At 34.5% G+C, this 27,997-nt stretch overlaps 2 protein-coding genes and 1 pseudogene across 2 annotated transcripts; all 3 read left to right on the top strand.

Annotated features, from left to right (window-relative positions):
* Positions 1–7: 7 nt before the first annotated feature.
* LOC120163233 lies at positions 8–27,997 on the top strand. The gene is made up of 13 exons (XM_039173213.1): positions 8–161; positions 240–361; positions 443–495; positions 632–695; positions 800–842; positions 925–972; positions 1,362–1,432; positions 1,549–1,600; positions 1,733–1,931; positions 8,279–8,283; positions 13,990–14,005; positions 26,594–26,741; positions 27,898–27,997. Exons 1-13 carry the CDS (start codon positions 81–83, stop codon positions 27,995–27,997), a joined length of 1,002 nt encoding a protein of 333 aa, XP_039029144.1. The 5' UTR covers positions 8–80.
* Positions 3,800–6,324, top strand: LOC120164129 (annotated as a pseudogene).
* Positions 20,146–22,645, top strand: LOC120164120 (cytochrome P450 85A-like). Its single transcript, XM_039173876.1, has 9 exons — positions 20,146–20,361; positions 20,452–20,773; positions 20,852–21,001; positions 21,068–21,319; positions 21,418–21,504; positions 21,589–21,667; positions 21,965–22,071; positions 22,156–22,280; positions 22,372–22,645. Exons 1-9 carry the CDS (start codon positions 20,171–20,173, stop codon positions 22,457–22,459), a joined length of 1,401 nt encoding a protein of 466 aa, XP_039029807.1. The 5' UTR covers positions 20,146–20,170; the 3' UTR covers positions 22,460–22,645.

The raw sequence follows: 27,997 nt of genomic DNA, 5'->3' as shown, positions 1-27,997 counted from the left end.
GAAAATGGTCTAGGTTTGATTAACAAATTCCAAAAGTGAGCAAAAGAAGAGTGATCGAATCGGCAACCTGCAAGCAAAAGATGAGCAGTCGGCGAGGGCCACCGAAGCACCAAAACAGTTACGCCTGGAAGCCAAACGCCGGTGTTAAAATCAACGAGAAGGTAACAAAATACCACCATTTGGTTTAATCATATATTTTTGTATTGTATTTTTAAATATTTCAATTTTTTTTCTAATAGGAAGTTGGAGGGAAGCTAAGGCCTTACTCTGAAATAACTGGAGTTTGCCCTCGATGCAGAGAACAAATCGACTGGAAGCGTCGTTACGGTAAATATAAACCCCTAACGGAGCCTGCAAAATGGTAAGTATTTCTTTTAGAAAAATAATGGTTTTTTTGTGGACTCTTATAATATTTATTTTTTGGGTTTGGTGTTTTTGGCAGTCAGCTTTGCACCAAACGTAATGTGCGTCAAGCCTATCATAATCTTTGTTCTGGTTCGTTTCCTCTGCTATTAGTTCTTTTCTTGTTTTGATTCCACAGTTTATTGTCAAATTGAGCTAAATGTATGTCAAATCTCAATTGTAATCTTTTATGAAAATTAATCAATTGGATTTGAATATTTTGTTTTAGGATGTGCTAAGGAGCAAAAAGTATGTGCAAAGTGTCGATGTCATGTTGATCAAATAGTTGGGAGGTTTATTTTTGAATCTTTTGAGGAACTTTTGATTTCTTGTCTCCAATGCATATATTATGGGCAGAAGGTCTAACATTGAACGTGTGATTGTGTTGCTCGCACAGGGATTCTGCAGATGTGGAGGAAGAGCAAAAGATGCTTGAAGAGGTTGGTTTGGTGCAATTTTTTCGGTGTGGTTTTTTTTAGATGTTACATTTGTGTCTATTGATTTTCCTGAATGTTGTTTCAGGCAATTAAAAATGCTCGAGAGAGGGATAGAAGAACATTGTTACGAGCCGTAAGTGTCCAATTACGACTCCTACATTGCTTTCAGTTTTTTCCCCCTAATTGTGAGTGATTTAAGTACGAGTTTCTTGATTTAGGTTGAATTTTTCTAACTTTTAAATCATGATTATTGATAAGTTCTAGTGAATCAAGCTCTGTGTTGTTTACACCTCTATGCTAATTTCTTGACATGACTCGTGAAAGAAAGAGTTAACTAAATGCTTAGAAGTTATATAAGTCTTTCTTGAATTGGATTTACATTGATTGAGATGATATGGTTCCTTTTGGAAAGACCCAATGGCGTGCTGGTATTTGAACCTTAGATCCACAACTGCTACTGGCTGTTACCTACTTCATAAAAAAGATATATCCTTGTTAGATAAACAATTCAGTCTTTGTCAGCTTGATAAGGCATGCGACTTTCTTCTTATGCCTCTCATGATTCAGTCCATTGTTTTTGTTCAAGGAAAAAGGTAATATGCAAAATTTGCCTTCAGTATACCTGTGCATCGGCAAGTTTAGAATTGAGATCCAAAAATTTAAACATATGTTATGTTATTTTTAAGTTAATTGTTTCTTAGCTGAGCAGGATATATGTACTTGAAGTTATTCTTGATATATCAACGTTGTCAATGAACTTGGTATCTGATAGCTACTAATATGTATACCGTACACTTTGGCAAAGTAAATTACCTAAGTACGATAATTTGTTATTCCCTGGTAATTTATTCTGCCAAATGCCTTAATGCTGATCCACCTTTTGCTTGTAACAAATGAATAAAAGTAGTTCCAAAAGTTCATCGAAAACCACAGCCAACAAAGAAAATGGTAGGGTGGGTGAAATTTTTCCTTCTACATCACTTGAGGAATATGCCAAGCTAGGTAGAAAAGATGGTGGAAATCATGATGGTCAATATGACTCCAAGAATGATTGCATTGGTGACCACGATGATGATGATGAAGATGAAGATGGTGAGGATGATGCTGACAATGAAGAACCGAATGCGTAACTGAGAAGCCTGTGAATAACTGGTGAGAAAGAATCTGTGCATACAGCAGAATCTTTAACATTATTTATTGACCTTTTCTCCAAGCCGTTTTCTACTCAGCTATCACTATACTAGCAGGTTCTGTGATGCCCTTTCGGCTTCAACAAGTTCTTACAATTTTGTCGTAAGATTAAAATTCCTAGAATGTAGTTGATTGTGATGATATTACTTGCATTTTCTCTCCTTTATCCATTAGAACTTCCTAGCTGAAGATGATACTTGGTAATTCTTGTGGCATGGATCTACTTCAGTCATTAATCTTTTACTTTTTAATTGTTTCCTATTCCAAGTAACCTTTTTAACTATGCAATTATTGCTTTACTTTTTTAATTTACTTCAGTCCTGTAATGTGTATGTGTCTGCTTGCAAGCATCCTAACAGTTACAATCATACTTCATAAGCTTCAATTTTTTTCTATTCCCAGCTAATGTTTAGAACCATCACTTCCACGAAGAAATTAAAAAAAACACCAAACAAAATTGAATCAAATCCAAAGTTGAGTGACCAAATTTTGAACCTATTTATAATTGAGTGGTCAGAATGTAAAATTTTAGTTAATGCTATAATGATGGAATGATTTTTTTTGGTTAAAATCAATAAATAGAGTGATTGGTATAATTTTTAAAAGTATAGTAATCTAATTATAAATTATTCATAATTAAGTGATCTCTAGTGTTATTTAACCAAAGCTGTCCCTTTTTTTTTAAATGAAAAGGACAAACGGAAACCTAACGGGTTTAGGAGGGCTTTTAGCACCCTTTGGAGACTGAAAGATGATATAGCAATTAGCATCCTTTGCTCATTTGAGAATATTGATGCTGCTAAAACGAAAAAGACCGACTTTAGTAAATTAACAGACAAACCATTACCAAGCATTGCGTGGGAGCACCGGGCAGGAAGTCAAACTCCATTGGCATAGGTTGTTTCTCTATAACGCACGACAAGCTGTTTATATTATAAGCTGTCATTTTCTGTTATCTCACAAACAACTGTCACGCATCCATCTATTATTTTCCCCATTGAAGCAGACATCCATGCACATCATTTTCTGTCCACCTGCTTTTTCTAAGCAGATCGTGTTCCATACGCCAATTTTTCCTTTAATTATTGTTAAATACATATCATGCGTTCTACTTTTTAATTTAACTATTTTTTCCCTTCATTATATCATCTTGGTGTATGCAGATTGGACAAAACCATTAACTAAAAAGTAATGTTTTGAGAAAATGAATTTGGCATATGCGTTCAACTATTTAAGTTGGAATATTTGGTTTTATTAATGGTATTTTGATTCTTTAATGAATTTGGTAAATGGGGTTTCTTTAACTGTGTGAAATATCTTCTTTTATGGTTTTCGAGTCTACTTTTTTATGTTTATGGTAATGGATTTTGCCTGGGATTTAACTCTGTAAATTATATTCCATAATAGGCTATGAATATTCCATCAAAATCTTGTTCAAAGAGCTTGGCTTTGTTTGTCTTTATCTTGTGATAGTGATAGTGTTTAGTTAGGAGGGTTGAAGAAAAATTCAGCTGTTAATGATGAGATTTGAGTAATTAATGGTCTATACATAATATTCAATCTATTTAGAATAATAACTTTCCTTTCACTTGAAGAGAACTTGAATATGTTTAACATGCAGTTTCAATGTCATTGGTTTCATTGCTTGTTGTGGACGAGATTAAGATTTACACAAGTTTTTGAGGTAAATGCTAGCTAGGCCGTACCATTGGTTTGTTATTTACTTGACATTAATGGTTTAATCAGAATATGATTTTGCTGTTTCTGCCTAGTGATTTTCTGATACTGGTTTGCTACTTCAAATTCTTAGCTAGTGTATATTTTATCATAATGGATGATTAGGCATTGAAAATGTATGTGTTTGGTATAATTCTCTCCTCTAACTCATTTTCAGAAGCCTATGATCCGTTGGACCCGAATGGAAATATCACAATCAAATGGGAGATCATGAGTTGGACCCCTGATGGTTATGTTGCAAGTGTTCTTTCATCTGTTATTACTTATAAATGCACGGGCTTGTGTGCGCATGATGTTTGGATTTGATGATTTTGCTATCTAGTGTGGGGTAGTATGATTGCGTTGTAATTTCGAAAATCTTTTGAGCTAACGCTATAACACTGAAAATCGTTTAATAGGGAGAATTAAAACTTTTGGCTTTGGTTAAGATTTGACAAATGGAGAAACAATGGTTTGGAGAATGGGTGTCATTTTGGCTTAGGCATGATTTATTTATTGTCCCCATTGGCTGAAACTGTGATTAAATTCTGGATAAAATGAGCAGGCAGTTATCACAATGTATAACTTCCAGCAATACCGTCATATCCAAGCACCGGGGTGGACATTAGGTTGGAAATGGGCTAAGAAGGAGGTGATTTGGAGCATGATGGGAGGGAAAACAACCGAACAAGGGGATTGTTCGAAATTCAAAGGGAACATTCCACATTGCTGTAAGAAGGATCCGACAGTTGTGGATTTATTGCCGGGAACACCTTATAATCAGCAGATTGCGAATTGATGTGAAGGAGGAGTGCTAAACTCTTGGGTGCAAGATCCATCCACCGCAGCAAGTTCATTCCAGTTGAGTGTTGGTCAAGCCGGAACCACAACTAAGACTGTTAGAGTTCCTAAGAACTTCACTTTGAAGGCACCAGGGCCTGGTTACATGTGTGGACCCGCAAAAATCGTGAAACCCAGTAGATTTATGACTGCAGACAAAAGAAGAGTCACGCAAGCTTTGAGTAAGTTATTCACTTTCTTTTAGCTGTTCCACATGTCAAATTTCTCATCGCTAAACTTGGTAGAAATGGCTTTCCTTCAGGACGCTCATTTTGTTGACATACAACATTAATTATTATACCATTTGAACTTCTATTTGTGTAGATGGTTGTAATTGACACTGCTTCTTTATGACAGTGACATGGAATGTTACATGCACATATTCGCAATTTCTAGCTCAGAAGACGCCTAGTTGTTGCGTCTCGTTCTCATCCTTCTATAATGAAACCATCATACCTTGCCCTCAATGTGCTTGTGGCTGCCAAAATACTTCTCAGATGGGGAGTTGTGTAGAGTAAGTTAATTCTGCCAAAAAAAGATTATAATTATTGCCCGGAGTATGTTTGTTGGAGCTGATTATTATCTCGATTCTATATTGCCTTTCTGAGCTTTTCATTTTCAATGTGCACTCCAAAAGCTCCACATATAGCGTCGGTTGTTCCAGCTACAGGGAAAAACAACTTGGCACCTTTGGTCCGATGTACAAGCCATATGTGTCCGGTCCGAATCCATTGGCATGTTAAGCTTAACTACAAGGAGTACTGGCGAGTTAAGGTTACAATTACCAATTTCAATTACAATATGAACTATACTCAGTGGAACTTAGTTGTGCAGCACCCCAACTTTGACAATCTCACTCAGATTTTCAGCTTTAACTAAAAGTCTTTGACCCCATATACAGCGATAAGTAAGTTCATTCGATCTTGGCTTTTCTCATTTTTCGTACTTTTTGCATCTTACCAATAAGAGTGAAATGATAGTGTTTACACATCTCTGCTCAATATTGTTGTTTCATGGTAATACATTGCAGCAAATGTTATTTTCTTTGGCTTCGAAGCTGTTGAAGAATGAAATTGCAGATTCTATTATTTTAAAAGGTGAATAAAGGGTAACTTTTGTTGAAGCAACAGATGATACGGCCATGTTATGGGGTGTTAAATTCTACAACGATTTGCTTTCACAAGCCGGTCTGCTTGGTAATGTGCAGTCGGAGCTACTTTTCCGTAAGGATAAAGCAACTTTTACTTTTGAGAAGGGTTGGGCTTTCCCAAGAAGAATCTACTTCAATGGAGATAATTGTGTTATGCCACCTCCCGATGCCTATCCTTGGTTGCCTAACGCCAGTTCCCACCAGTTTATCTCCACACTTAGTCTGTTGACAACTCTCGTGGCTGCAATGGCATTTTTATTCGGATACGCATAAAGTCCAACCATTTTTTATACTGCAAAATCTGCTACAATTTTTTGACGGAATCAGTTCAAGTGTAGAACCACGCACGGCTTGCACGGTGAGAAGTTCTGGTTTGTGCTGTTGTGTGATGCTTGGCAGTTCAAGCGAGAGTAAAGGTGCAGTTGTTTCATTTAAATGTATGGGTCAGTGGATTCACTATGATTTTATCAGTTGTGCTGCTGTATGCATGTCCATTTCTGTATTTAAACCAGTAACCATCTTCATTGTAGAACTCTCACCATTTTTATTACAGTAGTAACAAACATGGCATTAACCGAGAAACTCATCTATGATGAATCTGTCCGAAGAACTTTTGGATTTGTATAACTCTGTTCTTGCTGAAATGTCCAGAACTTTGAATACAACAACATACAGAAGTATAATTTTATATTAGGGATAAACTTATAAAATTTTAGGAGTCGGAATCAAAGGTCTAGCCCCGCAGAATGCAATTTTGTTGCATCTCTAATCATGACGGGCGCAAACATTTAAGTTGTATATTAAAATTTTATAAAATTTTAAGAGAGATGAAATAGTTTATCGAAGAAAAATATAAAAAATATTTAAATTATATGAAAATTTAAATTTTTTATAGAATACGATTATTTTTAAATATCCTTGAACCATCCTTTTTCGTAATTATAATTTATCACCATTAAAATACTGAAACACACACGGGGTTAGCCAGCTCCCATGTGCAATAATACACAAACAATATTTTGAAAGACTATAATTTATCACCATTAAAATACTGAAACACACACGGGGTTAGCCAGCTCCCATGTGCAATAATACACGAACAATATTTTTCTAATTAAAAAATACAGTAATTAGTAGAAAATGTTAAGGTGATGATATTGTCTTTACATGCAACAACTTAGATTAATAATTAGCTGATTCTTTTTTCTTTAAAAAAATCATTTTTAGGATTATTTTCTATACTATCATATGATTCATATCCAATAAGATACAAAACTTTGTTGTCATGATCTAAAAGTCACTTGATTCGTGTAAATTTTTATTATTTTTAAATCCGTCAAACATCGCATATTAATTAATTATGATCACATGAAGCAGTTAGTTGCTTTAGAGCACAAGGAGGGCTAAACCATTTTTCATACGATGCATCATGGTATAGCCCTCGTTATTGATTATTTTTCGATAACTAGTTGCATTGGAGCACAATGAGAATGAGGGCTATACCATAATGCACTGTGTGAAAGATGGTCTACAAAGATCAGCTAAGGTAGTGATTAAAAGGTGGTTTAAAATTTTAAAATAAGGAAAATAACAAATACAAAGGAAGAATCGTTTGATAATTATACGTTCAGCCCTTTGCAACCATAGTGGCAATGAGCATCTAGCTTCCCTCCATGGCCCGACATATTGGCCTAAACTCGTAGGCCGATGAACCATTCATCTTTCCTTTGTCCATCTCAATAATAGACCTTTTGTTTTTCTTCTGAATTCATCGCTTTTTCCAAAGTAATATGTATGTATCATCGTGTCTTTCATTAACTTTCTTGAGTTCACGTGAAGGACTTGGGTTACATGCTTTGTCATGTCACCAATCAATTTATCTTATTGAAAATGCAGTTTGTTGTATCACCTCTGGATATCAAGAACCCCATAAAATATATTCGCGTATTCACGATGAAGGCCTCAAAAGAGCAACTTCGGTCTCCGGAGCCTTATCTATCGGGAAGGCATAATCTTTCAATGCGACCTCTGATAGATCCATTTGAACCACAAGAAGTTATATCGGGAAGTCATAACCTTTAGATATCACTCTTCTTTCTTTTACCTCCTTATGGAGACAGAATATCTCAATACTGACCAACAATCATTCTTTAACTGGTTGTGTGCCGCTTAAATAAAAAGAGATGAACTGTCTATGGTCGTCGTAAACTATTTGTTCTTATCAGCACAGTTTAATTTACACACACTGCAAAAGAGATATATGATTATATAAACTAATGTTAATTACAATACATTAATACTTACCAATTTTGCCAACCGATATGCCAACTGAAACTTGAAGGAGGACTTGGTTTAAAGGACTTAAAAAAGTGGAATAAGGCGTGTATGATCCAGCTTATTCGCAATATCCTAGCAGGTGAAGGCTCATTGTGGGTTGCATGGCTAAACAACTACGTCCTCAACGATAAAGACTTCTGGCACATTGATAGCGGTACTAATACCAGCTGGACCTTAAAAAAATTACTAAAACTAAGGAGTGAAGCCAACGTTGTTTTCTCAACCGGAGCAACATATCAGTTCGTGCAATTTGGGAAGAGACTAGGGTTAAGAGAGACAAAGTTCACTGGAGTAATCTGATTTGGTTTCCCCTCCACATTCCTAAACACAGCATGATCACTTGGATGTCTATTTTGGACAAACTTCCTACTAAAGCTAGATTATAACATATGGGTATTGCTACTGATGGTTTATGTGTTTTATGTAAAGAAGCACAGGAAACAAGAGATCACTTGTTCATGGAATGCCCACTAGCAAGCTCTCTATGGAAGGAAATCTTACTACTAACCGGCTTGCGGAGATCTTCATTGTCCTGAGATCATCAAATGTCCTGGGCATGTGGTTCCTGGACAGATAACTCCCTCCTAATAAATATTCTGAAGCTTGCATGGACTGCATTTATTTATTCTCTTTGGGAAGAAAGAAACAAAAGGTTATTCCGAAGAAGCTCAAGAACTGTTGATGAAATCCTTAAAGCTATTAAGGAGTTTGTTAGAATTCAACTAAGAGATAGGATAATCAATAGAATAGATAAAGTTGATATCTCTCTTTGTATCCAATAGGGGTATTGACTAACCTTTATGTTGGTTGTTCATGCTCCACTTTGGTTGTTTTGATGTCTATACTGTATATATATCTGTTTTGATGTTTGTTCTATAGCAGTTTACTGCTCTCTTTTGGGTAATAATATTCTTTTATTTATCTAAAAAAAACTTTGCGATCATGAGATAATTAAGCAATCTTTTGTGGGAAAACCATGTGAGGTGTTGGTTGCAATCTTCGGAATAACAATAAAAATGCAAACACACTCTTAAACGTTTTAAAAAAGCTATACCCTGAAGTATTAAAAAAGATATCAGTTTGGTCCTATGGTGATCCTAAGAAAGTTTTTTTTCCAAATAATATGAGGTGATTACAAAGTAATATCTATTTATAGTATCTCTTAAACATTGACAATTTGCACACTCTTAAAAGTACAGTAGGCACTTTGATTATCCAAGCTGAAATTCCCAGCTCAAAGTTTCCAAGGAAAAAAGATGGACAGCTACAAGTCTCTTGAAGTTAATAATTGGAAAATAAAAGAAGTCAACACGAGAATCATCAAATTTCATGCTTTGAAAAGCTGCAATGAAATAGAAAAAAAGAAAACGGGAAATAGATTTCATAAGAGAAACAAACATTTATATACAAACACCATAGGCATTGGGAAAAAGGAAAAGAAAAAAAGATGAACATAAATGATAAAGCATTTTTCGCATAATCACACGAAAAACTTGAAAAAAGAAAAAAGAAAAAGAAAACAAATGTTTTGGGGGTGACTTAAAGTGTCAAGTACTTGTCAAAATGTCTGCAATGTGCAGCAAGGACGAGTTTGATACGAAAAACCCACGAGGGGGCAACGAGCAGTTGGGGCATTGTCGAAAGGTTTAGTCCCACAAGAGCTACGCTTTGATCCTCGTTGTGGCCAAGCAGCGCCACCAGATCACATGCTTTTTGGTACCCTTTTTTCAACATAAAGTTACCTAATGCTGGGTTAATATATATATATATATATATATAAACAAGATTGACAAAGAGAAGAGAAGGAATTAATGAAGGAATTAATATATATATATATATATATATAAAACATATAAGTAAAGTGCTAACACTTCGTGGCTGTGGGGTGAGATAAGGAGAAGGGAGTCTCATGTCCCATGGTAAAAGGTAATTTGGTTCCCTTTACACGTTCCTAGGCATTCGATCATTGCCTGGTTAGCCATTTTAGACCGGTTTAGCACAAGAGATAAGCTTTTGAGAATAACTATTTTGGTCGATCCTAATTGTGTGATTTGTACTGCTGCTTTAGAGATTAGAGATCATTTATTTTTCAATTGTCCATTTTCGTGTTGTGTTTGGGTGAGGTTTCGAGACTTTGTGGTTTGAGAAGAGATGTTACAGATTGGGAACGGGAACTTGTTTGGGCTGCTTCTTGTTTGAAGGGGAAGTCCTCGTTGGTTCTCATTTTGAAACTTGTCTGGTGTGCTCATATCTGTTATGTTTGGGAAGAGAGGAATTTTCGCCTATTCAGGGGTAGTTCTCGGATTGTGGAGGAGACTGTGGAGGTTATAAAGCAGGTTGTTAGGGTGAAGGTTAGCAGCAGTTGGTTTTATTGCTCGGACGTTGTAAAGAGTAGGCTTTGTATAGCATGGGGTATTCCCTAAAACTTCTGTTGGTGATCCCACTTACTTTGTAACTTTGTAGCGGTATTCTGCTTCTTGGTAATACAATTTGAAACTTATAAAAAAATGTTAAAAATCCAATCAAACATGATACAAATAAACACCATTATTAATCAATGATGAAGGATAAACATCATTAATCATAACATAAAAAATGCATTTAATAGTGATAATTCGTTGACAAATTGGTATTATCACAACTTAATTGTGAACTATCTTTGATAATTGTGAGTGTTTATTAACGTCGAGTTTGATGCTCTATATCCAAGATAGATCAATATGATAACCAATTAAACTCAATCTAAAAATATGACATCAAACTCAACTCTTAAAAAATTATGTGTTATAAAAACAAATAACATTATATACCATTTTAATAACAGTTGATACCAATAAATTTGGATAACTATGGCTTAAGCATAAGAATGAAAAGTGAAAAGAAAATGAGTTGACATGGAAATCGGGGAATTAGGATTAAGGAATGATTTGAAATGACAATAACAATAGTATTAAAGCATAATTGTTTGATTAATGAAGAAAAGGATCATAATATGACTGCTCAATATTACATGAATGATTGGGGTAATTCTGTTTTACGACAGTTTTAATTGGTTAAGGAAATATTAATATTTTTTAATATTTATAGTAAAGCGTTACCTAAAACATTATTTTTTATCGGAAATGTTAATTTTGCTATTTCCGGTAGAAAAAAAAACATTTTAGGTAGCACTCAATATTAACATTTTTTGTAAAAAAAAATAATGTTTTAGGTAGCGTTTTACCGAAATATTAAACATTTTAGTAGCGTCCAATATTTAACATTTCTGGTAGAAAAAAATAATGTTTTAGGTATCGTTTTACCAGAAATGTTAAAAATATATATTAACATTTCTGATAGCGTCTTTTCTTAGCCGTATATTAAAAATGTTGTACCTTAGACATCTCGAATGATTGAAGGTCCTCCAATATGGAATTATTAATCCAATAATGGTGGTTCCAGCATTCATTTATAATTGGAGGAAACTCTATGCTAATTTGCCAAATGATTTTTGTTTTATGTATAAAGTCAGGATCCCAGCATTGGCCCATTTAACACAGCTATGTAGAAAGGCATCTTACACGCTCTAGGAAATTTTCTTCAAATCAATAATAGTGCTATTACATATAGATTCGCATGGTTTTTCTCATCCTTTTAACATGATTTCAATCTTTTGGTCGTTGTCTTTGTTTATTTTATAAAAAAAAAATTAAAATCGTTATTACTGATCAAGATGACGTTTATTTATTATTATTATGATATTTCTTGTTACCCTCATATTAAATTTGAATATGCGATTTGCGTCCGTAAATAATGTTCTTGCGTCGCTCGACTCTAATTGCAATAACTATTTTTTGTTCGAACTTTTTGATTAGATTCTTTAACCTTTTTTTTGTGTGGCCCTTGTGATTTTAAGTGATTAGTTTCTTGTTCAATAACTATAACAAAATGTTATAATTATATGTTTAGTCTATAATTATACCTGTAAACATTCATTATAATTTTAAATATTTTTATTTTTAATAAAACTAACTTGTATTCTATAAGAAAAAACTATCCAATAGTCATTCATTTTCAGCGCACTATCAATTTATGTACTTAAAAAATATTATAATTGAGCCATTCAAATTTTAAATTATTATCAATTTTAATAATACAATTTATAAAATATGAAGGGAAAAAAAGTAGAAAGACAAGAAGATAGGACCAAATCTGTTGGCAAAATGACGAAAAGAAAAAGGCAAGGAAATACTAAAAACACAAAGACAAAAATCAATCAATTTTTGAGTGAATAAAAACAGATGCACGTGGACACAAGTAACCACACGTGCACTCAATCATCATATCTTCTCAACCCCACAAAACCAATCTCTTTCCTCTTTCTTCTGTGATCGAATTGAGGTGAATATAATATTAATTCTCAAGTTAGGGGCGAGCAGGCAAAAATCCAACCATTCTAACTCATTACATTTCAATTTCATAAGTCTTTCAAGTTTCACAGTTATTTCAGTTTAGATTTAAATATATTTTTATTATTGATTTGTTTGTTTGTGTGTGATAATAATTGACTCTAATTATAGTTATGTAAATGTATTGATTGTAATTTGAACAGGTACCTTATCAGAGAAAGAAAATGGCTAAGCATGCGCTAATAATATAGGTAATTCAATTTTGTTTACATGCTAATTACTCATCATTTCATTCGGACAAAACATCCATCCACGCCTCCACCTCTACATATCACGAAAGAAATCTCATTAAATGCAAAACCTTCGTTCCGGAAATTCATCAAACACCTTACCATCATCTTCTTTGCCGATGAAAAACTATTTGTCTGCGCCAGTTTATCGATTAAGATTGCTCATGCAAACAAGTAAGGCAACATTAATTTCAATCCTACGGGACCTACTGGTACTTGGCAAACATATCCGTTAGTAATAGTATCATTCAGATAAGTTGTATGAGTCTAATAATAACACATTGCCGACAGGGTCGGTCCTAACATTTTAAGGGTCCTAAGTAAAATAAAAAATAATGACCCCTAAAAAAATAACTTGGGCCCCTAATATTAATGTATAGTGGAGCATGGGGCCTGGATGCTTCGTCTGGTTCAGCTTCACTATCACCGTCTTCCAGCACTTCACCCTCGGTTTCTTGTCAATGGATCTGCTTAAAAGCTAAAAATATTTTCAAAAATGGGCCCCTCTAAACCGGGGCCCTAGGCGGTCGCACCCCTCGCCTACCCTCAGGGTCGGGCCTGATTGTCGAGTGCAAGCCAATTTTCAATCAAGTAAAATCTCTTAACCCGCTTACTTTTTGTACTTTTAGTGTAGGGTTTCAATCATGAACTAAATTGAAAAAATAGAAAATTTGTTGTAAGAAAAAGAAGAATTAAAGTTATATATGTATTCTACACTGATTTAGTAGAATGTGATTCAAATTTTGTCAAAAATGACCTTAAAATGCATGAAGAATTGAAAAAAATAAAGAAACTAGAGACCAAATCACAAAATCGTCAAATTTATTAGCTAAAATTTTCATTATTCAAACTGTATAAATTTAAATTCGATTCAAACTCAAAAAAAAACCGTTTTCTCTCTAGGGAATAATTGTTTTCTCTCTCGATAGCAGGTCTATTGATTTTGGGTTTTAGGGTTTCTTTCCCTGGTTTTCATCGTTCGAATCTACTGAATTTGCTGAGATGGATTCTGTTTGACTGCTCTTCGGCCATGGATTGGAGGAGTTTATTTTATGGCGTTGAGGAGAAATCGCTGGACTTCTTCCCTCCGGAGTGCTGTGAGGGTGCTACGACGGTGGTTCCTCCGGTTGATGTTTTTGAGGAGGGGATTTCGGAGTGACAATTCTCTCTGGTGGGGTAATTTATTGGGTCGGCTCCCAATTTTGGTTCCTTGCAGAAACTGGTGGAGATTATGTAAGGAAATCGATGGTCAAGGTTAGTCTGGCTGGTTCTAACCTTTATGTTTTCTCATTTGTTAATGGGGCTAGTCGCGATTGGGTGTTTGAGAACGGCCCCTGGCATATTCAACACAAGTCGTTGGTGCTGAGAAAGTGGGAGCCTAATCTAAAGCGGCTTGATTTTAATCTGGAAAGGATGCCAGTTTGGGTTCATCTTTTCAATGTTCCTCTTGAACTGTTCTCCAAGAACGGGCTGAGTTATATAGCTAGTGCCCTAGGTGTTCCATTGTACATGGACTCAATCACGGCTGCTAAGGAACGACTGGAATTTGCTAAGGTTTGTGTTGAGGTTGAGGCTGGTTCTAGGTTGCCTCGTTCGGTTGCAATCAGATTACGAGATGGGTCTATTTGTACTGTGAAGGTGATCATTCCTTGGTTCCCTTCGTTCTGCTCTAAATGTAGAATATTTGGTCACTCGGATAAGATGTGCACTGTTGGTGGAGTTGAAGGAAGGAAGGAGTGGAGAGTTAAGGATAAGGCTCCTAAAATGTCATACAAATTGACTGTGTTGGGTAATTTAGATCAAGGGAGAGTAGAAAGTAGTGTGGGACTACCTTTGGTTGAAACTGGTCTGCAAGCTAGTATAGAAAAGGAGAATGTTGGGCAGAATCATGCTGCTGATAATGATGTTATTGGGTTAGTTCTTGAGAATAATGAGAAGGCAGGGGAGTTGTCTCTTAAGAAACAGTTAACTACTGCTGTAGTTAATGATATGTCTAGGCCAGTTCAAGTTGATAATGAGAAGACTGGGGAGCTTTCTATGGAGATTCAATCAGTTGTTGGGCAAACAATGACTAATATGTTATCAAGCAAGGTTGCTGGATGTTTCGTACAAGGGAATTCTAAGGGGGATGATGCTTTGCCTCTTGATCATGCATCTAATCGAAGAGGTAGGGGGAAAAAGGTGAAAAGAATAAGGGGCATGTTGGTGGCTCTTCTAACAAATTCGAAGTTCTGGGTTCTCTGTTGGAAGAGGTCGAGGGAGTGGGTAGGAGGCCTAGATTAGCTTCCCAGGGTGTTTCTAACATCCTCCAGGAAATGAAAGTAAAGAAGAAGGATAATCTTGATAAGACAAAGAAGCTTGGTGAAGTGGGAAGCACAAACATTATCTCTGTCTCATGACTGTGGTCTTTTGGAATGTTAGGGGATTTAATCATCCCAAAAAATATAAAAGTGTTATGAGTCGTATTGATAATATGCAAGCTGAGGTTATATGTTTGCTTGAAACTCGGGTTAAAGAGAATCAGTAGAAGGCTAAGGTTGACTGGCTACTTGACGGGGATCAGTGTACTATGTTCTTCCATTCTCAGGTAGCAGTCAAAAGGAAGAAAAACACTATTAGAGTCCTTGTTGATGAGGATGGGAATAAATTGGAAACTTTTGATTCCATGGCTGCAGAATTGGTGAACTATTTTACAAGGCAGATTGGTTCTATTGATGACAATGTGCAGGGGTGTTCTGCTTGTTGTTTTGAAGGGGTTGGGGCTACCTGACCAGTTTAGGAAATGGATTGTGGCATGTGTTATGGACTCCAGATTCTCTATTGTTTTGAATGGCAGCCTTGTGGGTTTCTTCAGAGGTAAAAGAGGAGTTAGGCAAGGGGACCCTCTATCCCCTTACTTGTTTGTCATAGCTATGAACATCCTATCCAAATTGTTGAACATTGTTGCCTCAGAAAAATATTCCAGTTTCATCCTAAGTGCAAAAGAGTACATTTAACTCACTTATATTTTGCAGACGATCTGCTTATTTTTTGCAAAGGTAGTTTGGACTCTATAGTAGGAGTTAAATGTGTATTGGATAGGTTCTATGAGATGTCTGGGCTTAGGCTTAATGCCTCTAAGACTGAAGTTTTCATTGCTGGTGTGAATGGTAATCAAAGGAGTTTGATTCAAGAGATCACTGGATTTACTATAGGTTGCCTTCCAGTAAGATACTTGGGGGTTCCCCTTGTCCCCAGGAAGTTGATTGAGAAAGATTGTGCTAGTTTAGTGGAGAAAGTTAAAGCAAAGTTGGAGCTTTGGTCTAACAGATGGCTGAGTTATGCAGGTAAACTGCAGCTGGTGAAGGCTGTTTTGTTCAGCATTGCCAACTTCTGGTGCAGGCAACTAATTTTGCCTGCTGCTGTTGTTAGGAGAGTGAACCAGCTTTGTGCCAGGTTCTTTTGGAAAGGAGGGGATGTCCCAGCTAAGGGAGCTCGTGTGAGCTGGGAGTTTATTTGTACTCCTAAGTCTGAGGGGGGGCTTGGTCTTAAGCATTTACAATGCTAGAACAAAGCATGTATTATGCTATTGGTAAAGGAATTGCTTATTGCTGAGGGATCTTTATGGGTTGCTTGGGTGAGATCCTATGTTCTTAAGGGGGTGGACTTCTGGTCTATTAAGAGCAAGCCTTCTTTCAGCTGGAGTATGCGAAAGATCCTGAAAACCAGAGATGACTTGCAACCTTTGTTCTCAGGTACTATGAATTGGGGCAAGGTAAATGCTCGCTGGATATGGCAGGAGATTAGGGGGAGAAGTGCGAAGGTTGATTGGCATAAGGTTATTTGGTTTCCAATGCACATACCAAAACACTCGCTAATTGCTTGGATGGCTATTTTAGATAGGCTGCCAACTGCTGATAGACTTGCTCGTTTGAGAATTGAGGTGAATGAAAAGTGCAGATTGTGTGAAGCTGTGTCTGAGACTCGTAGTCATATTTTCTTTGAATGCTCGTTCTCAAAGGCTATTTGGGAGGGAATTGCACGACTGTGTAACGTTAACAGAGCTGTGGGGACTTGGGAGGAGGAGTTTAGCTGGACAATTTCTCGATTTAAAGGAAAATCTTTCCCTATGTTTATCCTTAGAGTTGCTTGGTGTGCTTACATTTACTGTGTTTGGGAGGAGAGGAATCATAGACAGTTTAGGGGAGTAGTAGAGATATTGAAAATGTGATAAATTGTATTAAAGAGATAGTTAGAGTAAAAGCTGCTAGAATAGTGATTAAGAGCAGTGTGATTAATTGTAATCTTTTCCTTGCTTGGGGGATTGCTACCTCCTAGAAGGTTTGTTTTGGTCTGTTTTGTGGGATCTGTATTTGTTGTAGCAGTGTGTTTTTGTATACTGCTTCTTGGATAATAATATGAGCAATCTATCCAAAAAATTCAAATTGACTTTAATAACATGAATAATTCAAAATTAAAAAAATAGTTAAATCAATTCTATTCATTCTAATATCAACAAGTAATTTAATCTTAAATAAATATAAAAAATTAATTAATTAAAAACTAAACAAAATTAAGATCTGGGAAGGATAATTGGTCATCCTTTTCAAATACACTGCACGGACGCATGTGTTCGGACTATAATGATTGATGAATTTATGTGGGGGAATCAATAATGAAGAGAAAAATAACAAATGTAAGCAAGGAAGAAATTAAGTAGTTATCATATATATGTATATTCTGGCGGGAATTGCAGAAGAGAACAAAAAAGATGCCCTCGTGCAACAACTTTAATGCACATCACAACTTTATATTTCAAAATTTATTTATTTGTTTATTATTAATTTAATGGCAAAAGCCAAAACGGCAAATGAGACTCATGTGTGCGTGTGGGTTGATATTCCTCTCCTTCCCTTCTGCCTCCTTTATCTCTTCCGTATTCCAACATTTCATCTAAAATATGTACTAATCAAACGTTTTTAGTGATTAAGAAAATGGTTGTTATTCTCAAAGGTTTTATATTTAAGCATCAACGACGACAAAATATTTAAATATTCATTGTCAAATGATCGAAAGTCTTTGAAACATATATTACTACTTATAAGCACCTTATATTAATCGAAAAACTCGCGAAAAATTCAAAAATAATACATTAAATTTTTTAAAAAAAATATTAATAATATTAACATTTATATGATGATTTTTTTTAAAAAAAAAATGCAATATAAGATTTTCGTGTACCTAAGATTCAAATTAAAATTCGAATTTAAGTTTTAACAGAGTTAAATTTATGATTTTTTTTATTTCAAGCTTTTTCAAGCTTAAACCAAAGAATAAATATCATACCATCTGATAAATAATTAATAATTATCATACCATATCATAAATAATATAGATTAAGTTAAAAATATCATTTTATACATTATATTTCTCTCTCTATTCTCTCGTTTTTTTAATCATACTCTTTAACTATTATAATAAATTAATTTATCTAAATTAAAATAAGTAAATCGTCACCGACACAAAGAACCATATTTTTCTGTTATATAACAATAAATATATATAATAAACAATATAGTAATTTAATGTTAAAAGAATAATAATAGTTATTTTTCTATTTTTGTTTTTCAGTATTACTTTATCCTTGTTATCTGTCTGATTTCTTTCCTTTTCAGTTTGTTCTGAATATATTGATGGGTTCCATTCCCTTCTTTGCGTTCTAATCAAATACCAATCCTTGTGTCGGCAATATTTCTCTCAATTAAATTTTATCTTATTTCTGTGCAAATTATTAACATTAAAAGGTGCTTGCCATGCCATTTGTCACATGCTAGAGATGTCCACGAGCATATGCTTTTTTTAATACATAAATTTAGTTTTCTGCATTTTAACATATTCATTCGTGAATATGTTTATTTAATATATGATAAATAATTTAAAATGTAATTAAACATTTTCATGATTAACTAAAAATATATGTATAAATGATAAAGGAACAAATCATAAATAGATATAATTCTATTTTTATATTTAAAATAATTAAATATAAGTATTAATAATTTTATTGTAAATACGTAAAATATATATAAATTTTATGGAAAAATATCAAATGAGATAATAAACAAATTAATAAACAAGTTTATTGACGAATTTATTTATGAAAATAAATGAATACATTATAACATGTGTATTGGTTCAATTTTTTAAAAAAGAAATCATAGAAAGATATTATCGGTTGTCTATGTTATTTGTGGATCTAAGGAGAGAGATAATTATTATGATGGATTCTAGATTGATTATCATTCGAAATTTATATATTGTTATTTTTAATTCATTAATTGTTTATATATTGTTATCGTTAAACACGTTTAAATTATTATATATGAAATATTAAGACATAAACATAAAATAAAAAGTTGGACGTATAATTTATTCTTGTACATGCTCAAAATCAATTAAATTGACTGCGAAAATAAAATATATTTTCCTCGTCGATCGGAACTATAACATATAGAAAGCACTTGATTAATCGATGTTAAAGATTAGATTCTTAAATTTTGTGACATAATTTAATTATAATATTAGTCTATCATATTATATTTTAATTATTATTATTTATATATCTTTCTTTTGGTATTTTGTAATTCCATGGGCAGATCCTATTGGCAGACATGTTATATATATATATAAATAATAATTTAAAATTTAAGTCCAATAGAGTGGTTTGCATGTGCATCTTCACACACTTCCTAACTCCTTTTATTGTTAATTTTTTATATAGTTTTCATACTAATTATATCCAAATCATTCTTCATCATAAAAAAAATTATTACAAATTTTAATTCAATCCTTTAATTTGTATATTTGATTCATATATTCTAAATTTACAAAATTAGATATTGAGATAAAAAAAATATTAGATTTGGTCTCTATATTTTATTTTTAAAATATAATAAAAAAAAATTTTAAATTAAATAATTATTGTATTAAGTAAAAACTCTTCGAGAATCTTACAATAATATTAATGGTATCTCTGACCTTAACCATCAAACAAAAATTCATACTGAACATCTTGAAGAATGAGTTGTCCTAATCTACAAATTAATATTTTAAATCATATTTAAGTGTGAAAAGAGTTTAAGATTCAAATATATTTCTACTTAATTAAGAGGGTTGGCTACTTAGCTTAGTAAAAAAATTGTTCAAATAGACATGGATTCTTGTATCAATTTTTATTGGACTGATTATATTACTTTTGAGGTCCTTAAGGGTAGGGTCCCTTCCTAGTGTACTACATGGTTTGGCCTATAGAAGTGGGGGTAGTATATATATATATATATATATATATATATATGTATGTATGTACGTATCATTCTTGCTAATTTAGAGTTAGGAGGGAACCGCCATAGCCATTGAAGAGAGAGCTTCTTGGGAGAAACAATGGGTGTTTTCATGGTGATTATTGGGCTGTTTGTAATGGTGCTCTGTGTATGCGCTGCCGTTTTGAGATGGAATGAGATGAGGTACAGGAAGAAAGGTCTGCCCCCTGGTACAATGGGTTGGCCTGTCTTTGGGGAAACCGCCGAGTTCCTCAAGCAAGGCCCTAACTTCATGAAAAACCAAAGAGCAAGGTGATCTTTAACTCCGTTTTCTTTGTCACTTAAAAAAAGTAAAATCATGGGTTTTTTTATGGAGATTTTGGTTATATTTATTACACACAGGTATGGCAGTTTGTTCAAATCCCATATCCTAGGGTGTCCTACTGTTGTTTCCATGGATCCAGAGCTCAACAGATATATTCTAATGAACGAAGCCAAGGGGCTTGTTCCCGGTTACCCACAGTCCATGCTTGATATCTTGGGCAAATGCAACATCGCAGCCGTCCATGGAGGCACTCATAAGCAAATGAGAGGCGCCCTCCTTGCCCTCATTAGCCCCACTATGATCAGACAACAACTTCTGCCCAAAATCGATGGATTCATAATAGATTTCCTCAGTAATTGGGACAACAAAGTCATTAACATCCAAGACAAGACTAAAGAGGTTTGTGTCTTTGTGTACTTCACATTCAAAAATGTTCCTCTGTTTCTAATATGCTTCTTTATATATATATATATATAGATGGCCTTTTTATCATCACTTAAACAAATCGCCAGCGTTGAGTCCAGTTCGGTAGCTCAAGAATTCATGCCTGAGTTCTTTAAACTCGTTTTAGGCACCTTATCGCTTCCTATTGATCTTCCCGGAACAAATTATCGTCGAGGATTTCAGGTATAATTTCACAAGCCTGTCTTTCATTTCGGTTCATGTTCTTACAGTCTTGACTACGATTTGCAGGCAAGAAAAAACATTTTGAAGATACTGAGACAACTGATAGATCAGAGAAGAGATGGTGAAGAATCATCCCATAAGGACATGCTTGGTTACTTGATGAGAAACGATGACAGTAATCGTCATAAACTAAGTGATGACGAGATCATTGATCAAATCATTACAATCTTGTACTCTGGTTACGAAACTGTTTCGACTACATCAATGATGGCTATCAAGTATCTCCATGATCATCCAACAGTTCTTGAAGAGCTAAGAGTAAGTTCAAGTTTGAGCTGTTTTATATCAGTGTTTCATTTATTTCCTCTGGTTTTGATTTTACTGTTATATCCCCCCCCCCCCACACACACACACAGAAAGAGCATATGGGAATTAGAGCAAGAAAAAAAGCAGATGAACCAATTGATTGGAATGACCTGAAGTCAATGAGATTTACAAGAGCAGTAAGTAATTTGCAACTTTTTTTATCTGAAGAACCCTTCGTTCTTTTCTAATAATTAATGATTGGTGTTCTGCTTTTGATGCAGGTGATTTTTGAGACTTCAAGATTAGCTACAATTGTTAATGGAGTTTTGAGGAAAACTACACATGAAATGGAACTAAATGGTGAGCCATTAAAATATTGAAATAATTCTTTTTGATCCTTTAACTTTCTAAATTTCAACTTTATGGGCTCAAGAAGCTGAGTTTGCAGTTCACTGCACTTTTTCCAACCTTTTTTTTAACAATTCTCTTATAAAAAAATGTAAAAGAAAATGAGTTCATCTTGCTTTGGTGGACCTTACCCCTATCATGATTAACAATGACATACCTACCAGTCCAGCTGGACTGTTCCATGGATGATTCGTTGTCTTGTTTTGTCAATGATTGAATTTTCACCAATGACTAATATTTTTCTTTCAGGATTTGTAATTCCTAAAGGGTGGAGAATTTATGTTTATACAAGGGAAGTAAACTATGATCCTTTCCTATACCCAGATCCATTAGCTTTCAATCCATGGAGATGGATGGTTAGTAACCCTGATTTTTCCTGCAATTCTTTTCAACCAATGAATGAAATCCAATGTTTAATTTGAAACGATTGATGGATACAGGACAAGGGCTTGGAATCTCAAAGCTATTTCTTGGTATTTGGAGGAGGCACCAGGCATTGTCCAGGAAAGGAGCTTGGGATTGCAGAAATTTCTACTTTCCTTCACTATTTTGTAACTAGATACAGGTAATTTAATCAACTAGAAATAAAATCATTCTGAAAAATAACATTAAAAGAGGAAAGAAAATTGATTATGAATCTTGTTTTGTGGGTGCAGATGGGAAGAAGTTGGGGGAGAAAAATTGATGAAATTTCCAAGAGTGGAAGCACCAAATGGTCTACACATTAGAGTTTCATCCAACTGACAGACGCATGTACATAAGAGATATATAGAGTAATCAAACACGAGGAGATTTTGTACAATTCAAACATGTTCTAACCAGACTAGGAAATGATTTATTTTTTCCTGTTTTCATGATCTAATGCAGGCTGTGTGAGTTTCTGAGCTGTGTTCCTCCGTTTCTTCTTTTGTCGGGATAGAACGAAACCATGTTACAATCAAAGAGAGAATTCCATACATCTGCAAAATTTCGACCAAATTATACAAAATGATTCAACCAATGCCTCAAAATTTAGAAACCACCGACTGCTATAACTATACAAAATGTTCATTATCATAACAGAACGAAACATATAAGTTTTTCTTCTTTTTTTTCTAAAACAATTGTTTTCTTCAAACTTACCAACTAATCTGGTTTCCAAAGAAACCAGCGGGTAGTATGAAGGCTTCCCTGCTCAATAATGCAGAGGCAGGATCGATGCACGACTAGAGTTGGCATATCAGTTGGCATCATCAAACATACGCACATTAATCTTGTCGATCCCAAGATCGGAAATGGGTTCGATCGGATGCTCATCTTCCTCCATATGAGACAATAAGCTACAAGGTTTTCTGCTAAATTCATCTACAAAGAAGTGTGAAATAGGATAAAAATGCCATGCTATAGCAGTATATATATATATATATATATAGTTAAATGCTCATTTCCAATATTTACACATATTATACAGTTGATCTTAATCTTTGTCATTTTGGTTTAGGAAGTAAAACTAATATATTTTTCCATTAATTAAAGTAAGTTCGTAAGTATTGTCTTGTTGAAAACCCTTTAAATTTCTTTGACATATATCTATAAAATATCATACGTCAAATAATTAATCAATCAAACTTTAACAAATGATATTGTCTTGTATTGGGGTTTTTCTTCTTGTAGTTGCAATGGTGGAGATGGATGGAGAAATTGGTCTTGATTGTTTTTGTTATAAGATGTATGATAATAATGATAAGTACAAAAATCATCGTAAAAAGAAAAATAAATATCAAGATTTTACGTGAAAATTTCAAATGAAAAAAAATTATAAATAAAATAGGATAATTTTTATTCATATTCAAAAAAATGCAAAAGGATTTTTAAAAAAAATCGATTTAATTTTTTACTTTAACCCTTATTTTAAGTATGCTTTGGACTAAATTTGAACTACATACTCCTATAGTACTTCAAAATACCTGCATAACTAAAATGTTGAAGTCAAACTCAAAGAAGAGTGTAGAAAACTTAGGTGGTCCCATAAAAAATTATAAAATGGCTGCAACTTTTGGAAGCATGCTAATGCTTAAGAACAAAAGAAATAACGTGGCAAGCAACCATGGAAAACTAAAGTGTCGGCAACACAGTAGTACAAAGATTTTTAATGAAAACAAATGAATACAAGCAAATATGTTCATCATGTAAGGCGGCAAACAATGGAGAAATTGAGAAGCTTCTAACATTTTCAAAGTCGGATTATTACATGTATATATATGTGAGCAAAGCAAGCATGTAGATGAGTGAAGAAAAAATAAGAGTGAGTGAAAGAAAAATATACGAGAGAAAAATAGAGAGAATTGAGAGAGCTTAGGAAAGCTTAAAATATTGGTGAGTTTGTAAACTAGCAGCAGCTAGTATTGCAGTATTGTAATATTGAGGTAGTTTTATTGTAACGTATTTTGTTTGAATAGAAGTTCGAGTTATAAATTATTGTGAGCCCATCTACGCTTCCAACAAGTGGTATCAGAGCTTGGTTCGAGTTCAACATGGTGGAAAAGATGACTAACAGGATTCAACCATAAATCCCGAGATTGACAAAGACAAATTATGGCAATTGGAGCATTTAAATGAAGGTGTTACTAGGCTCCCAAGATTGTTGGGATATCATCGAGGATGGTTACACCGAGCCTGCAATGCAGCAGCAGAAGCAACCCTGACCAATGAAGAAAAAAAGATATTGAATGAATCCCAGAAAAAAGATAAAAGATTGTTGTTCTTTATTTTCGAGGAGTAGACAAATCTACTTTTGAAAATATTTCTGATGTGAAGACCGCAAAACAGGTGTGAGAGATTTTGCAAAAATCTCTACAAGGTGTCGAAAAAGCAAAGAATGTACGCTTACAAACTCTTATAGCTGAGTTTGAGATGTTAAAAATGAAAAATACAGAAATCATCGATGATTATATTAGTCGTGTGAAAGCGGTCGTAAATGAAATGAAAAGAAATGGCGAATCACTCGATGATGTTAGAGTGATGGAAAAAATTTTGCTGTCATTGAAAAGAAAATTCGAATACGTGGTGGTGGCAATTGAAGCATTAAAAGATTTATCCCAAATTTCGATTAATGAGCTTGTGGGTTCACTTCAAGCCCATGAGCAGAAAATGAAACAAAATAAATATTCTGAAAATCTGAAGCAAGCTCTATAAAGCAAGATTAATGTCAATGAAGGAGAAGCTAGCAGCAGCTACACACGAGGTCGAGGAAATCGTGGCGGTTATCGTGGAAGATACAAAGGAGGACGAGGAACTCGTGGACTTGGTGGTCAATCATATGACATCGTTCAAATAACTGAAAACAATTCAACATCAGGCTGTGGACGAGGATTCAAAGGCCGAGGTAGGGGCAGATATCAACAAGGAAGTAAATTTCAGGTACAATATTATAATTGCAATAAGTATGGTCATTATAGTTATGACTGTAGATCTGCTCCTAAACAAGAAATAAATAACGTAGCAGCAGCTCAATAAGAAAAAAATTGAAAAATCTCATGTATTCCTCACTTATAAAGGAAATAAAGAATACAAGAAAAATATTTGGTATTTTGATAATTGTGCCAGTAATCATATGTGTGGTCAAAGGGAACTATTTGTGAAATCAGATAAAATAATCCATGGACGAGTAACGCTCGGAGATGGCTCGTACGCAAAACTAAAAGGAAAAGGCGAAGTCATGATTACTCAGAGAAATGGAGAAAATAAACACATTTCAGATGTTTATTATGTACCTGCTTTGAAAAGCAATATCATCAGTCTTGGTTAACTCCTGAAAAAAAGATATGAAGTGCAGATGAAGAACCGCTCGCTTGCCATCAAAAATAAAGAAGGATAATTGATAGCCCAAGCTGATATGACTAGAAATCGTCTCTTTACAATTGATATCGAGTCGGGAGAAGTCAAGTGCATGAAGACCACGATCAAATAATGGCTATGGCATCTAAGATATGGACATCTTGGATTTTTTTGGTTTGAAGTTGTTATCAAAAACAAGCATGGTGAAAGGACTACCAGAGATCAACCCTCCAAATCAAATAAGCGAGGCTTGCATCAAAGGAAAGCAACATAGACAAAGCTTTGAAGTTGGTAGATCCTGGCGTGCCCGAAGACCACTGGAGATAGTACACACAGATATAGTTGGTCCTTTTGATATATCATCGCTTGGCGGTAACAGGTACTACCTAACTTTTATTGATGATTTTAGTAGGAAATGTTGGATTTCATCTTGAAAGAAAAGTCAGAAGCGTTGGAAAAATTGAAAGAATTTAAAAGCAATGACGGAAAAACAAAGCGATCAATATTTGAAGATACTCAGATCAGATAGAGGAAGCGAATATACATCAAAGTTATTTGAAGAATTTTACAAGGAGCATGGCATCATCCATCAGCTGACAGCCAGATACACGCCATAACAAAATAGAGTTGCAGAAAGAAAGAATTGCACAATTCTTGACATGGCGAGAAACATGATAAAAGGCAAGCAACTACCGAGAAATTTATGGGCTGAAGTAGTTCGATTTGCAGTTTACCTATTGAACAGATGTCAAACAAAAAGTGTGAAGTATATGACGCCAAACGAAGCATAGAGTGGTCAGAAACTAGGAGTTGAACACCTCAATATTTTTGGATACATCGCATATGCCCACGTTCCTGAACAGACCAGAAAGAAGCTTGATGACATAGGAGAAAAATGTATTTTCATTGGCTATGATAAAAGAAGCAAAGCTTACATATTATATAATCCTCTTACCAAGAAGATAATTATTTCAAGAGATGTTGAGTTCGATGAAGCAGACCATTGGAAATGGAGCAAAGAGAAAAAGAAAGTTGAAGGACTATTTTTTAATGAAGATAAAGATGATGAACAAGTTGATGATCAAGGTCTTCAACAAAATATACCATCATCGTCAAGCAGCAGCAACGATGCCAGCAACATAATAGAATATTCTGAAGCACCTCCCACAGAACTTCGAAGATCCATAAGAGAGAGAAGAATGCCAGAAAGGTACAACGATTATGAACTAAATAATGTTTCACTTTTCTGCTTACTTGTGAACAGTGATCCAATAACATATGAAGAAGCGGTTGAAGATGACAAATAGAGGAATGCAATGGATGAAGAAATTGCATCAATAGAAAGAAATGATACATATGAGCCAACAAGACAACCAGGAGGTCATAACCCAATTGCAGTAAAATGAGTTTACAAGACAAAGACCAATAAAGAAGGAAAAATCGAGAAGCACAAAGCGATGCTAGTTGTCAAAGGCTATAAGCAAAGACAATGAATAGACTATGATGAAGTATTTGCTCCAGTAGCAAGGATCGAGACCATCAGACTTCTCACAGCAGTCGCAGCAAAAAAATGATGGAAAATTTATCAAATGGATGTGAAGTCATCATTTCTAAATGGCTACCTAGAAGAAGAAGTTTATATTGAGCAACCACCTGGATACATTAAAAAGGGACATGAAGACAAAGTTTACCGATTGAAGAAAGCACTATATGGTCTGAAGCAAGCCCCGAGAGCATGGAACACGAGAATTGATGAATATTTCCAGATAAATGGGTTCATGAAGAGTCTATACGAGCATGCCTTATACAAAAGAAAAATGAAGACGGTGATATCATGATCGTGTGCTTATATGTGGACGACATGATTTTCACAGGAAATAATTCATGTATGTTCAATGATTTTAAGAAAGTTATGACTAAAGAATTTGAAATGACAGTTATTGGAGAAATGTCATACTTTCTTGGAGTTGAAGTGAAGCAAATGCAAGAAGGAATATTTATATCACAAAAGAAGTATGCAGAAGAAATTTTAAGAAAATTCAGAATGGAAGATGTCAAGCCGGTAGCCACTCCAGCAGAACCAGGAGTCAAATTAAGTGTGAATTCAACAAGAGAGCAAGTGAATCTGACGTTGTTTAAAAGCATCGTTGGAAGTCTAAGGTATCTGACTATCACACGACCAGACATAACATACGATGTGGGATTGGTAAGCAGATTCATAGAGAATCCGAAACAAGATCATTGGATTGCAGCAAAAAGAATCCTCTGATATGTCAAAGGTACAACAGGTCATGGCTTATTCTACACGCGATCAGAAAATTCGAAGCTGGTTGGTTATTCTGATAGTGATTATGGGGGAAATTTAGACGATCAGAAAAACACAACTGGATATCTATTTCATATCGGCTCTGCAACATTTTCATGGTCATCAAAGAAGCAACAAACGATAGCTTTTTCAACATGTGA

The sequence above is a fragment of the Hibiscus syriacus genome, unplaced genomic scaffold (genome assembly GCF_006381635.1).
Source record: "Hibiscus syriacus cultivar Baekdansim isolate YM2019G1 unplaced genomic scaffold, ASM638163v2 tig00002919_pilon, whole genome shotgun sequence".
Lineage (NCBI taxonomy): Eukaryota > Viridiplantae > Streptophyta > Magnoliopsida > Malvales > Malvaceae > Hibiscus > Hibiscus syriacus.
This window is presented reverse-complemented; position numbering and strand designations above follow the sequence as displayed.

What these genes read in the sequence shown, in the direction of transcription:
- LOC120163233 (XM_039173213.1), top strand. Translation starts at nt 81, where the DNA reads ATGAGCAGTCGGCGAGGGCCACCGAAGCACCAAAACAGTTACGCCTGG. An exon ending in GTTTTTGTTCAAGGAAAAAG is followed by an intron (nt 1,433 to 1,548) that starts GTAATATGCAAA and finishes TTAGCTGAGCAG; the next exon opens with GATATATGTACTTGAAGTTA. An exon ending in GAGAGAAGAATGCCAGAAAG is followed by an intron (nt 26,742 to 27,897) that starts GTACAACGATTA and finishes GGGGAAATTTAG; the next exon opens with ACGATCAGAAAAACACAACT.
- LOC120164120 (XM_039173876.1), top strand. Translation starts at nt 20,171, where the DNA reads ATGGGTGTTTTCATGGTGATTATTGGGCTGTTTGTAATGGTGCTCTGT. An exon ending in TCCAAGACAAGACTAAAGAG is followed by an intron (nt 20,774 to 20,851) that starts GTTTGTGTCTTT and finishes ATATATATATAG; the next exon opens with ATGGCCTTTTTATCATCACT. An exon ending in TATTTTGTAACTAGATACAG is followed by an intron (nt 22,281 to 22,371) that starts GTAATTTAATCA and finishes TTGTGGGTGCAG; the next exon opens with ATGGGAAGAAGTTGGGGGAG.